The sequence below is a fragment of the Oryctolagus cuniculus genome, chromosome 1 (assembly GCF_964237555.1).
Source record: "Oryctolagus cuniculus chromosome 1, mOryCun1.1, whole genome shotgun sequence".
Taxonomy (NCBI): domain Eukaryota; kingdom Metazoa; phylum Chordata; class Mammalia; order Lagomorpha; family Leporidae; genus Oryctolagus; species Oryctolagus cuniculus.
In genome coordinates, this window is record NC_091432.1 from 195,877,356 (window position 1) to 195,889,582 (window position 12,227).

Below are 12,227 nucleotides of genomic sequence, written 5' to 3' on the forward strand. Positions count from 1 at the left end.
ACGGCCCAAGTCCTTGGGCCCTGCACCCGCATGGGAGACCAGGAGAAGCACCTGGCTCCTGATCAGCGCGATGCGCCGGCCATGGCGGCCATTGCAGGGTGAACCAATGGCAAAAGGAAGACCTTTCTCTCTGTCTCTCTCACTGTCCACTCTGCCTATCAAAAAAAATAAATAAATAAAAAGATAATAAATTTCATAGACACTCATTTTCTGGAGGGACACTGCATTTCTAATACAGACACACACATACTTTTAGTGATAAAAGATTTCTAAAGTCCACTTAGCAGCTATGGAAAGAGTGGCAATTCTAATTATAGAAAAATATCTCTTTTGACATAATTCTCTTGTCTTCCTTAGTTTTCTTTACAAACTTTTTTCATAAGGCTATGACTTTTGGCACTGCCAAGCAAGTCCCCACACAAAATGCCTGTAGAGCACCATCACGAAAAAGCACAAATAATAGCAGTACCTGCAGGTGTACATGAATTCTGACTGAGATTCTCCAACTGTGGATCTTCCTGGTAGACAATATGTATGCTGGAAGTTCCCATGTCGTCCTCCTCAAGATCTTCAGCTTCAACATCTTTGGCATCTTTGTGAGATCAAAAAACATTCCAGAACCTTAACATAATCTGAATATAGTTCTGATGGTGAAACTGTCACAAAAGAAGTTATAGCACTAATGCTAAACTTTCACTAATATTTCTAACAAACACTCCCCTTCACTTCTTAAAAGAATCATTTTATCTCAGTTTGGAGTCTGAACTTCAAAGTCATTTAGGACTTTATTATTTAAGGTATGGAGTCGGGATCAGCAACTTTGGGAATTTGTTAGAAATGGAACCTTGAGATCCCGTGGAATCAGAATATGAATTTTAACAATACTCAAAAGAGTCCTACACACACTATGTCTACATGAGAAAAGCAGCGTGATTTAGCAGACACCTGACCCTGGACCCAAGAATCAGACATGTATTTTAGACACTTTTGGAAACAACCTATAATCTAAAGAAGCCTAAGCAACGCTAAGATGAACATGTGGATGATGCCAAAGCCATCCTTTAAAACAAAGCTTGGACATGTTGGCTTCAAAAAGTCAAATGACAGCCCAAATCATCACAAATTTTCTCCTTTTATTCCCGCTCTGGTTCAGTTTTAGGTGGTGCCCAACAAGAGAACTGGGCAATGACTCTACTTTGGAAAGGGGGTAAGCCTTAGAGAACTGGAACCTGTAATTCTAGAATTCTCAAGCTATATCTCAGATCATCTAAACCAGGATGAGAGCTCAGACTTGGCCTTCCCCAAATTTTTTTGGGCAAGATGGGTAAATGTAGGATGAGGGCATCTTTTCCTGATACAGTTTTAGAGGTTATATACAACCAAACGAATTCTGCATGCAAGTAGCTACCTTCCTCCTAGAACTCGACTTTATGCTGGTCTCTCAGTAGCGACACAGCCCTGGGTATCTGAAGGGGAGTCTGCCTTTGCTGGCAAGCGAACACAGGCAGGAACAAGGGAAGCGCTAAGTACAACCAGGAGGAGCACACTGCTCTCCATTGGAGAGCTCTTCCTTGGAATAACCTACCTTCCTCTACCATCCAAAGTTCACTGAATGAGTTGTTATCATTATCCAAAGCAAGTTTTAAAGTTTTGGGCCAGTTTTCCTTGTCTGATCTGAGAAGGCATTCAGCCATTTTCTCTGCACCTGCCATTATCCCCTTATTGGAGCAAACCTAAACAAAGGAAAAGCAGTGTATTTGTCAATTATTTCAAAAGTTTTCCTTGTATGAGTTTTCAATGAGAAAATGTCAATTTCAAGTGCTATATGATTTTAAATCACCATACATTATAGTTCATAACCATTTTTCTCCCATCCAACAGTCTTTTAAAACTCTTTCCTTCATCCTTATCCTTTTAAAAATTATTTATTTATTTCAAAGGCAAAGATACAGAAAAAGAGAAGAGGAGAGAGAGAGATCTCCCATCTACTGGTTCACTCTCCAAATAGCAACAATAGTCAGGGCTGGGCCAGGAGTCAGTAACATCTTCCAGGTCTCCCATATGGGTGGCAGGAGCCCAAAGACTTGGGCCAGCCTCTGCTGCTTTCCCAGGTGCACATGGAGGGAGCTGGATTGGAAGTGGAGCAGCTGGGACTCAAACCAGTGCCCATATGGTGACAATTGAACTTTCCATGACACAGTGCAGGCCCTATCCTTGTCCTTTACACATCGGTGTCACTATGTCAAGAGAAGCTTTCGCATCTCCCCTGAGTTCTTATACCTATCATTATAAGTAAGACTAGGAAAATATTCCATTTGCAAGTCATTCACACTTTCAGGATATTGGCACAGAGTGAAACGTGGAACAACGTAACATAATATTAATATGTGACTTTTCAGGATAGAGGGATTTATGTGGCTTCACTATTCATAAGAAGTAAAATGTATTGTGGACTTATTATCATATGCCAAGCATGTATAAGCACTTTACATATATTATCTTATTTAACCCTTATAAAATGTTATATTAAGGTACTGTTATTATTCTCGTTTTATGCATGACAAAACAGATGCTTAGAGAAGCTAAGTAACTTATTCAGTATCACACACTAGGAAATGGTTGAGCCAAGATTCTAACAAAATTTATCTATGTTGGAGTACTATACAGCAGTAAAAAAATGAAATCCTGTTATTCGCAACAAAATGGATGGAACTAGAAAACATTATGATAAGCCAGTCCCCAAAAGACAAATACCATATGTTCTCCTTGATCCATGGTAACTAACAGAGTACCTAAAAAGTAATCTACAGAAGTGAAATTGAGACCTTGAGATGCAATGACTGAACAGCCTTTGTCCCAGCTGTTGAGGAACAGTTTTTTTTTTTTTTTTCCCATACTGTTTACTGAATTCTTTACTTAGTGTACAGTTAATCTTATGTGTATAAAGTTAATTGAAAACAGATCTTGGGGCCAGCAACGTGGTTCACTTGGTTAATCCTCTGCCTGTGGCACTGGCATCCCATATGGACGCCAGGTGCTAGTCCCAGCTGTTCCTCTTCCAGTCCAGCTCTCTGCTGTGACCCAGGAGGGCACTGGAGGATGGCCCAAGTGCCTGAGCCCTGCACCCGCATGGGAGACCAGGAAGAAGCACTTGGCTCCTGGCTTCGGAACGGCGGAGCGCCGCCATAGCAGCCATTTGGGGGATGAACCAATGGAAGAAAGACCTTCCTCTCTGTCTCTCTCTCTGTCTATAACTCTACCTGTCAAATAAAAAAAAAACAGATCTTAGTAAAAAATAAGAAAGGGAATAGGAGAGGGAGGAGGAAGAAAGCTTGTGAATGCAGGTGGGAGGGAGGATAGGGTAGGAAGAATCACTTTGTTTCCAAATTTGTATATATAAAATGCATCAAGTTTCTAAAGCTTAAATAAAAGGTTTCTAGGTACAAAAAATTTAATGCGTCTATAGCACAAATTCTTAACTGCTAGTCTACAATCTTTTTTTAAAAAATCATTTTTTTATTTATTTAAGAGGCAGAGCCACAGACAGAGGGAGAGACAGAGAGAAACGCCTGCCAAATGTTGGCTCACTTCCCAAATAGCCACAACAGCCAGAGCTGTGCTGATCCAAAGCCAGGAGCTTCTTCTGGGTCTCCCACGCAGGTGTAGAAGCCCAAGCACTTGGGCCACCTTCTACTGCTTTCCCAGGCTACAGCAGAGAGTTGGATCAGAAGAGGAGCAGCTGGGACTCAAACCAGCACCCATATGGGATACTGGTGCCGCAGGCAGCGGCTTTACCCACTACGCCACAGTGCTGGCCCCAGCTTTTCTCTTATTATTTTTCTTTGCTGAACTGGTCGACTGTATTTAAATTTGCATGAATTATTCAGAAAAAAGTAATTTTAAGTGAAAATAGAGCAAACTTGAAAAAATTGTTACATAAAAATCAGTTCACATTACAAGTACCTTCCTAGGTAACTATGCCTCTTATAGAAGGACTTATGTGTGTTTCAATTATCGTTTTCAGTTCTAAAACAGTAGAGACAACACAAGACATCCCCATGTTCCAACTACTTTCCCCTAAAGTTAGTATTTTATTTGACTTACCTGCATAATTTCTTCATATTCCTGACTAATTATACAGTCAGACATTTCAGGAAGGATACATGTTGGATCAATTCTGTCTTTAAATGCTGGTTGTAAACGTTTCAAAAGTGCTCTGTATTCCTCCAACTTTTCAATTTTTTGGAAATTCCAATTTGCAATGGCTTCATAAAGCCCAGAATAACCTGAAAAGGAGGAATAGCAAGTTTTATGGGCTAAATTTAATAAACAAAACACAATGAAATTATCAGAGCAATCATATTTGAATATATAGTGATAAAACTCAAAGAAAGGAAAGAATCAAACACTCTACTAGAGAAATTTAGGTCAACACAGAGGAAGATTAAAAGAGAAGGAGAAAAAAAGTCACTATAATAAAACTAAAAAAGTATCAAAATGGCAGTAGTAAGACCTTACCTATCAATAATTATCTTAAATATAGATGAATTTTAAACTCAATTAAAAGAGTGACCAAATGCATAAAACAAGATCCAACTATGTACTGCTTAAAGAAAACTCAGTTCATCTAAAAGGACACTCATAGAATGAAAATTAAAGACTAAGATATTCCATGCAAATGGAACACAAAAAAAGTAGCCATATTTATATCAGATAAAACAGAACTTAAATCAAAAGCAACAAAAGGAGACAAGAAGGCCATTATACAATAAGGGGTCTAATCCATCCAGGATAAAAATCAGATATATTTGCATCCCAATACAGATCTAATGGCAGAGATATTTTCTAATATAATAATGGTAGGGAACTTCAATATATTGAAGTATACAGATCACACAAACAAAAAAATCAAAGAAACAGCAGTTAATTTTACTACAGACCAATCTGACCAAACAGACATTTATAGAATATTCCATCCAGGGGCCAGCGCCATGGCTCACTTGGCTAATCCTCCGCCTGTGGCGCCAGCATCCCATATGGGCACCGGGTTCTAGTCCTGGTTGCTCGTTTTCCAGTCCAGCTCTCTGCTGTGGCCTGGGAAGGCAGTGAAGGATGGCCCAGGTGTTTGGGCCCCTGCACCCGAGTGGCAGACCAGGAAGAGGCACCTGGCTCCTGCCTTTGGATTGGCGCAGCGCCGGCTGTAGCAGCCATTTGGGGAGTGAACCAACGGAAGGAAGACCTTTGTCTCTGTCTCTCTCTCACTGTTTGTAACTCTACCTGTTAAAATAAATAAATAAAAATCTAAAAAAAAAAAAGAATATTCCATCCAATACCTGCAAAATACACTTTTCTTACCAGCACACACACAGTCTCCAGGGCAGATCATATACTAGGTCACAAAGCCAGTCTCAACACATTAGACAGAAATCCTATTGAGTATCTCTTCTGACCACAATGCAACAAAAATGGAAATCAGTAACAAATAAAATGTTGGAAAATACATAAATATGTGGAAATTAAACATCTTACTGAATAACCAATAAATCAAAGAAAAAAATCGAAAAAGAAATTTAAAACTTTCATGGCATGAATGAAAACAGGAACAGAAACATACCAAAAGTTATGAGGTATGGCAAAAGCAGTACACAGAGGAAAGTTTATGGTAATCAATGCCCACTTAAAAAAAATAAAAGCAGAATGATTTCAAACTTACTGCTGTACCTTAAGGAATTAGAAAAACAAAAATAAATAAAAAAATATAAGAACTAATAAAAATCAGAACAGAAGTAAATGAAATAGAGTTCCAAAAATAATGAAATGAAGAGCTGGGTCTTTAAAAAGATAAATAAAATGGACAAACCTTAGCTAAGGCTAACGAAAGGAGAAGAAACGACTAAAAATTAAAGATGAAAAGGGAGATGTTACAATTGACACCACAGGAATACAAAGGATTGTTATTAATTATTACAATTATACAGCAATACATTTTATAAACTGAAAGAAATGGACAAATACCTGGACACGTACACCTTTTCCAGATGGAACCACAAAGAAATAAACACCAAATAAGACCAACAATGAGTAAGGAGATTGAAACAGTAACTAACGATCTCCTACCAAGAAAATAAATAAAAAGCCCAGGTCCAGGTGACTTCACTGCTGGACTCTACCAAATATCTTAAAAAGGACTAATATCAATTTTTCTTAAATTACTCCAAAATGTAGAAGAGAGGAATTCTTCCAAACTAATTTTATAAGGTCAGTATTAGTTGATACCAAAACTAGACAAAAGTGAAGGAACAAAGGAATGAATGAAGGAAAGAAGCTACTGGCCAATATCCTTGATGAACATAGATGCAAAAATTCAACAAAATCTAGTAAACTGAATCCAACAGCATATTTAAAAGATTATTCATCAGGAGCAAATGGAATTCAACCCAAGTATGCAAAGATGGTTCAAACACATACAAAATCAACATGACACACTACACATCAACAGAACGAGGAACCAAACTCATGATCATCTCAATAGACGGAGAAAAGTATTTGACAAAATCTAACACCCCTTCCCGACAAAGACTCTAAACAAACTAAGTATGGAGGGAACACACCTCAACACAATAAAAGCCACATATAACAAGTCAACATCTAGCCTCGTGTTGAATGCGTAAAACGTAGAAGACCCTTTAAGATCTGGGACAAGAACACTATTTTCATTCAACACAGCACTGGAAGTCCTGTCCAGAACAATTAGGAAGGAAAAAGAAATAAAGGGCATACAAAGTGAAAAGGAAGAAGTCATTGTCACTCTTGGGATTTTTCTGTAAGGACATGTCATCTCAAAGACCACCAAAAAATTATTAGACCTAAGAAATAAATTCATCAAAGTTGTATGACATAGACATACAAATCAATAGTGTTAACACCAATAGTGAATAAATAGTCTGACAAAGAAATAAAGAAAGCAATCTCATATCCAATAACTATCAAAAAAAATTTTTTTAAATCTTAGGAATAAACTTAAGATGAAAGAAAACTATAAAACATTGACGAAAGAAATTTAAGATGACACAAAGAAACAGAAATACATCCCATGTTTATCAACTGGAAGAATCAATATCATCAAAATATTCATAATATACAAAATGATTTATAGATTCAATGAGACGCCTGTCAAAAATATGACATTTTTGGTAGAATTAGAGAAAAAGAAACACTAATAAAATTTGGACGGGCCTGCGCCGCGGCTCACTAGGCTAATCCTCCGCCTTGTGGCACCGGCACACCGGGTTCTAGTCCCGGTCGGGGTGCCAGATTCTGTCCCGGTTGCCCCTCTTCCAGGCCAGCTCTCTGCTGTGGCCAGGGAGTGCAGTGGAGGATGGCCCAAGTGCTTGGGCCCTGCACCCCATGGGAGACCAGGAGAAGCAACTGACTCCTGCCTTCGGATCAGCGTGGTGCACCGGCCGCAGCGCGCAGGCCGCGGCAGCCATTGGAGGGTGAACCAACGGCAAAAGGAAGACCTTTCTCTCTGTCTCTCTCACTGTCCACTCTGCCTGTCAAAAACAAAAACAAAAAACAAACAAACAAACAAACAAAAAAAACACACATCCAGGGGCCCACACTGTGGCATAGCAGGTAAAACTCGCTGCCTGCAGTGCCAGCATCCCATATGGGTGCTGGTTCTAGTCCCAACTGCTCCTCTTCTGATCCAGCTCTCTGCTAGAGGATGGAAGACTCACTCACTCTCTGCCTCTGAGTCTGTGTAACTCTGCCTTTCAAATAAATCTTTATTAAAAAAATTACAAAGCTACAATAAAACAGTATATATTGACATAAAAACAGAAAAGTCTAGATACAAACCCATTCATCTACAGCAAACTAATCTTGACAAAAGCACTAAGAACACACATTGAAGAAAGGAGTCTTTTCAATAAATCATGTTTGCAAAATTGGATTACTACATGCAGAAGAATGAAACAAGCCCCTATCTCTTACCATGCACAAAACTCATCTTAAAATGGACCAAATACTTAGATCTAAGACAAACCTAAGAAAGTACTAGAGAAAAACATAGGAACATAGGGGAAACACTTTAGGACATTGGAATGGGCAAGGATTTTTTTCACCATATCCCTAAAGCATAAGAAACAAAAGCAAAAATAGACAAATAGGATTTCATCAAACTAAAGACCCCTGCACAGCAGAGGAGGCAAAAAAACAAAGGAGACAATCTACATAATTGAGGAAAATATTTACAAGTTTCACATCTGATAAGGGGTTAGTAACCAGAATAATTATGAAACTCAACTCAGTAGCAAAAAAATTATATCCAAATAAAAATATAGGTAGTAGATTTCAACAGATATTTCTCAAAGACAAGGGCTAACAGGTACATGAAAAAATATTCATTACTAATATTCAAAGAAAAACTCAAAACTGTAACTAGTTATCATCTCACTCTGGTTAAACTGGCTTTTATTAAAAAAAAATCCAAAAGGTGACAATTCCTGAGGTGGAAGCAGAGAAAAGGAAAACTGCATTCTGTGCACATGTGTTACGGCTCCATTCACATCAGCCAAGAAATGTAAGCAACCTTAGTGTCCATCCACTGATGAATAGATAAGAAAAACAGAGTACATATGTGCAGTGCAAATTCAACCATTAATAAAGAAGGAAATCTTGTCACGTGTAACAATGGAACTGGAGGTTATTATGTTAAGTGACATAAGCTAAGCACAGAAAGACAAGTACCACGTGTCCTCACTGATGTGAAATCTTAAAAAGTTTCTCCCCTAGGAATTAAAAACATGATAGTGGTTACTGAAGGCTGGGAGAGAAGGGTGGAGGGAGAGATGGGAAAGGTTAATTAATGGGTACAAGTTATAGTTGGAAGTAGGAGGTCCTGGTATCCTATTATACAATAGCAGGGATTACAAGTAACACACTGGTTTTTGTTTTGTTTTGTTTTGTTTAATTTTTTTTATTTGAAAGTCAGAGTTACATAGAGAGAAGACAGGCAGAGAGAGAGAGAGAGGTCTTTCATCTGATGGATCACTCCCCAGTTGGCCACAATGGCTGGAGCCACACCGATCCGAAGCCAGGAGGCAGGAGCTTCTTCTGGGTCTCCCACTTGGGTGCAGGGGCCCAAGGACTTGGGCCATCTTCTACTGCTTTCCCAGGCCATAGCAGAGAGCTGGATTGGAAGAGGAGCAGCAGGCACTAGAACCAGCGCCCATATGGGATGCTGGCACTTCAGGCCAGGGCGTTAACCTGCTGAGCCACAGCACTGGCCCCATACTGTATATTTTTCAAAAAAATAAAAATAAAAACTGGAAAAAAAATCTTGAATTTTTACCATAAAGAAATATTAACTGTTTAAAGATGGGCACAGTTCATCTGTTTGGACATTACACATTTAGCATATACATGCTAAAATATCACATAGTACCCCATATAAATGTACAATTATGTGTCAGTTAAATACAAAAATCTTAAAACCCAAAAATTAAAAGACCCTAATTTCAATTTATTGGAAATATACCAGAAATTGTATTCCTGAATCATATGGTAATTCTATTTTTAATGTTTTGAAGAATCCCCATACTGTTTTCTACAGTGGCTATACCACCTTATTATTCTAGGGATAATACACAAGGGTTCCAATTTTTTCACTTTCTCACCAACGCTTGTCAGTTCCTGTATTTTTTATTGAAGCCATCCTGATGGGTGTGAGATGATCTCTCACTGGGGTTTTGATTTGCATTTCTCTGAAAATTAGCTATGTTAACCATATTTGCATATGCTTATTGGCCATTTGTACATGATACTTAGAGAAATGTTTAAATTCTTTGCCTATTTTTTAAAAAATTTATTTGAAAAGCACAGTTATGGGGGGGAGGGAGACACAGAAAGCGAGAATATCTTCCATTCACTGGTTCACTCCACAAATGGCCACAATAGCAGGAGCTGGGCCAGGCCTAAGCCAAGAGCCAGGAGATTCTTCCAGGTCTCCCACATGGGTGCAGGGGCCCAAGCACTTGGGCCATCCTCATTGCTTTCCCAGGTGCATTAGCAAGGAGCTGGATCAGAAGCGGAGCAGTTAGGACTCAAACTAGTGCCCATATGGGAAGCCAGCATCACAGGCAAAGGCTTTACCCACTAAGACACAATGCTTCCCACATTGCCTATTTTTAATTGAGTTACTAGGTCATGCTGAGATGTTATTTATCTACTCAGGACATTAATTCTTATCAGATGTAAGATTTGCATTTTCCTCCCTACAACACGTTCATTTTCTAATATGTTGACTGTATCCTTTGAGGCACAAGTTTTTGAGTTTGATGCAGTCCCAAATTGTCCATTTTTGCTCCCTGTGTTTTTGGAGTCATGTTCCAAAGTCTTGATATGCCAACTCCAATGTCAGCAAGCTTTTCCTCTATGTTTTCTTCTAGGGTTTTTATCGTTTTAGATCTTATATTTGGGTCTTTAATTCATTTTGAGTTCTATATATAGTGTGTCACTGGGTAGCTAGTTTTGTGTCAACTAGACTGGGCTAAGGAATGCCCAAATAGGCGATAAAACATTTTGGGGATTTCTACGAAGGTGTTTCAAGAAGACATTAGCAGGCAGGCATTATCCAATTCCTGAGGGCCCAAACAGAACAGAAAGATGGAGGAGGGGTAATTTTTGCTGTCATGAATTGGAAAATCCCTCCAGATGTCCTCAGATATCAGAGCTCCCAGGTCTTGGGTGTTTAGACTCCGAGACTTCCACCGACAACCTCCAGACACCACCTGTATTATACCACCAGCTTCTCTGGTTCTCCATCTTGCAGATGGCAGATCAGACTACTTGACTGTCACAACCACGTGAGCCAATTTCCATTATACTCACACACACACATGCATCATTTATGTATGTTCCTCCCATAGCACAAGGGTCTTCAGAACACCAATGGGAAATGCACATTATGAGAAGATTATACATAGATGTAAAGATTTTTTGCACCAAGATACTCATGAACTCATACTAACTTTTATAACACTTCTGAAGAGGATCTAATTTTAGACACTCAGAAAGATAAGACATTGTTTAGAAAAGAGCAAAGTGAACTCTGCTAAAGGCGAATAAAGAACATCAAAGTTAGGGTGAAGGTTGGGTGAAGAATGGTGAAATCATTGATATTTCTCCATAAACTTTTGGTAAAGTAAGAAGTTCAGAAAAGGCTACCTCATTTTAAGAAAGGACAAGATGGCCAGCGCCGCGGCTCACTAGGCTAATCCTCCACCTGCAGCACCGGCACCCTGGGTTCTAGTCCAGGTCAGGGCGCCGGATTCTGTCCCGGTTGCTCCTCTTCCAGTCCAGCTCTCTGCTGTGGCCCGGGAGGGCAGTGGAGGATGGCCCAAGTGCCTGGGCCCTGCACCCACATGGGAGACCAGGAAGAAGCACCTGGCTCCTGGCTTCGGATCGGCACAGCGTATCAGCTGTGACGCGCCAGCTGTAGCAGCCACTTGGGGGGTGAACTAAGGGAAAAAGGAAGACCTTTCTCTAACTTTGCCTATCAAAAAAAAAAAAAAAAAAAAAAAGGACAAGATGATCTTGACAATGAAATGCATGGCAACAGAACATCCACATCTATCCATGAGGAAAACATTCAGCTTGTTCATGCCTAAATGGGAAAGATTCATGATGAACAGCAGAAACAACTGCCAATACTATCGACATCTCTCAGGTACACAATTCAGCCTGAAAAGCTTCAGTGGAGCAAACTTCCTGCTCGATGGGCACCAAAGTGGTTATGACCAGATCACCTTCAGCCAAGAGCAGAGCTTTCATGGAAATTTAGAACAAGTAGGATAAAGATCCTGAAGCATTTCTTCTATGAAGTTTAACAGGAGCTGAAATAACGACTTTACCAGTATGCTACTGAAGACAAAGCACAATCAAGGCAATGGATACCAAGATGTGGAAGTGGTCCAGTCAAAGCAAAAGTGGATTGTTAAGAACAAAGGTCGTGAGAACAGGTTTGGCAGATGCTCAAGGCATTTTGCCTGTTGGTCTCCTGGAAGATCAGAGAATGTCAACATCCAGTTATTATGAAAGCATTTTGAGAGCGTTACAAGCACTTGAATCACCAGCAGGAAGCTGGATTAGAAGTGGAACTGGTAGGACACAAACCAGCACTCTGATATGGATGCTGGTGTTCTAAGTGGTGGTTTAACCTACAG

At 39.5% G+C, this 12,227-nt stretch overlaps 1 protein-coding gene across 4 annotated transcripts in view; it reads right to left on the reverse strand.

The window, feature by feature from the left end:
- The window catches only part of RIGI (RNA sensor RIG-I), a 66,529-nt gene that overhangs the window by 40,105 nt on the left and 14,197 nt on the right, over positions 1 to 12,227 (reverse strand). For all 4 annotated transcript variants that reach the window (XM_002708040.5, XM_051844796.2, XM_051844798.2 and 1 more), the window contains 3 exons: positions 4,105 to 4,286; positions 1,586 to 1,733; positions 470 to 592 (listed from right to left, as the gene is read on the reverse strand). In XM_002708040.5, coding sequence (XP_002708086.1) covers positions 470 to 592; positions 1,586 to 1,733; positions 4,105 to 4,286 — 453 coding nt within the window. The remainder of the gene's footprint in view (positions 1 to 469; positions 593 to 1,585; positions 1,734 to 4,104; positions 4,287 to 12,227) is intronic.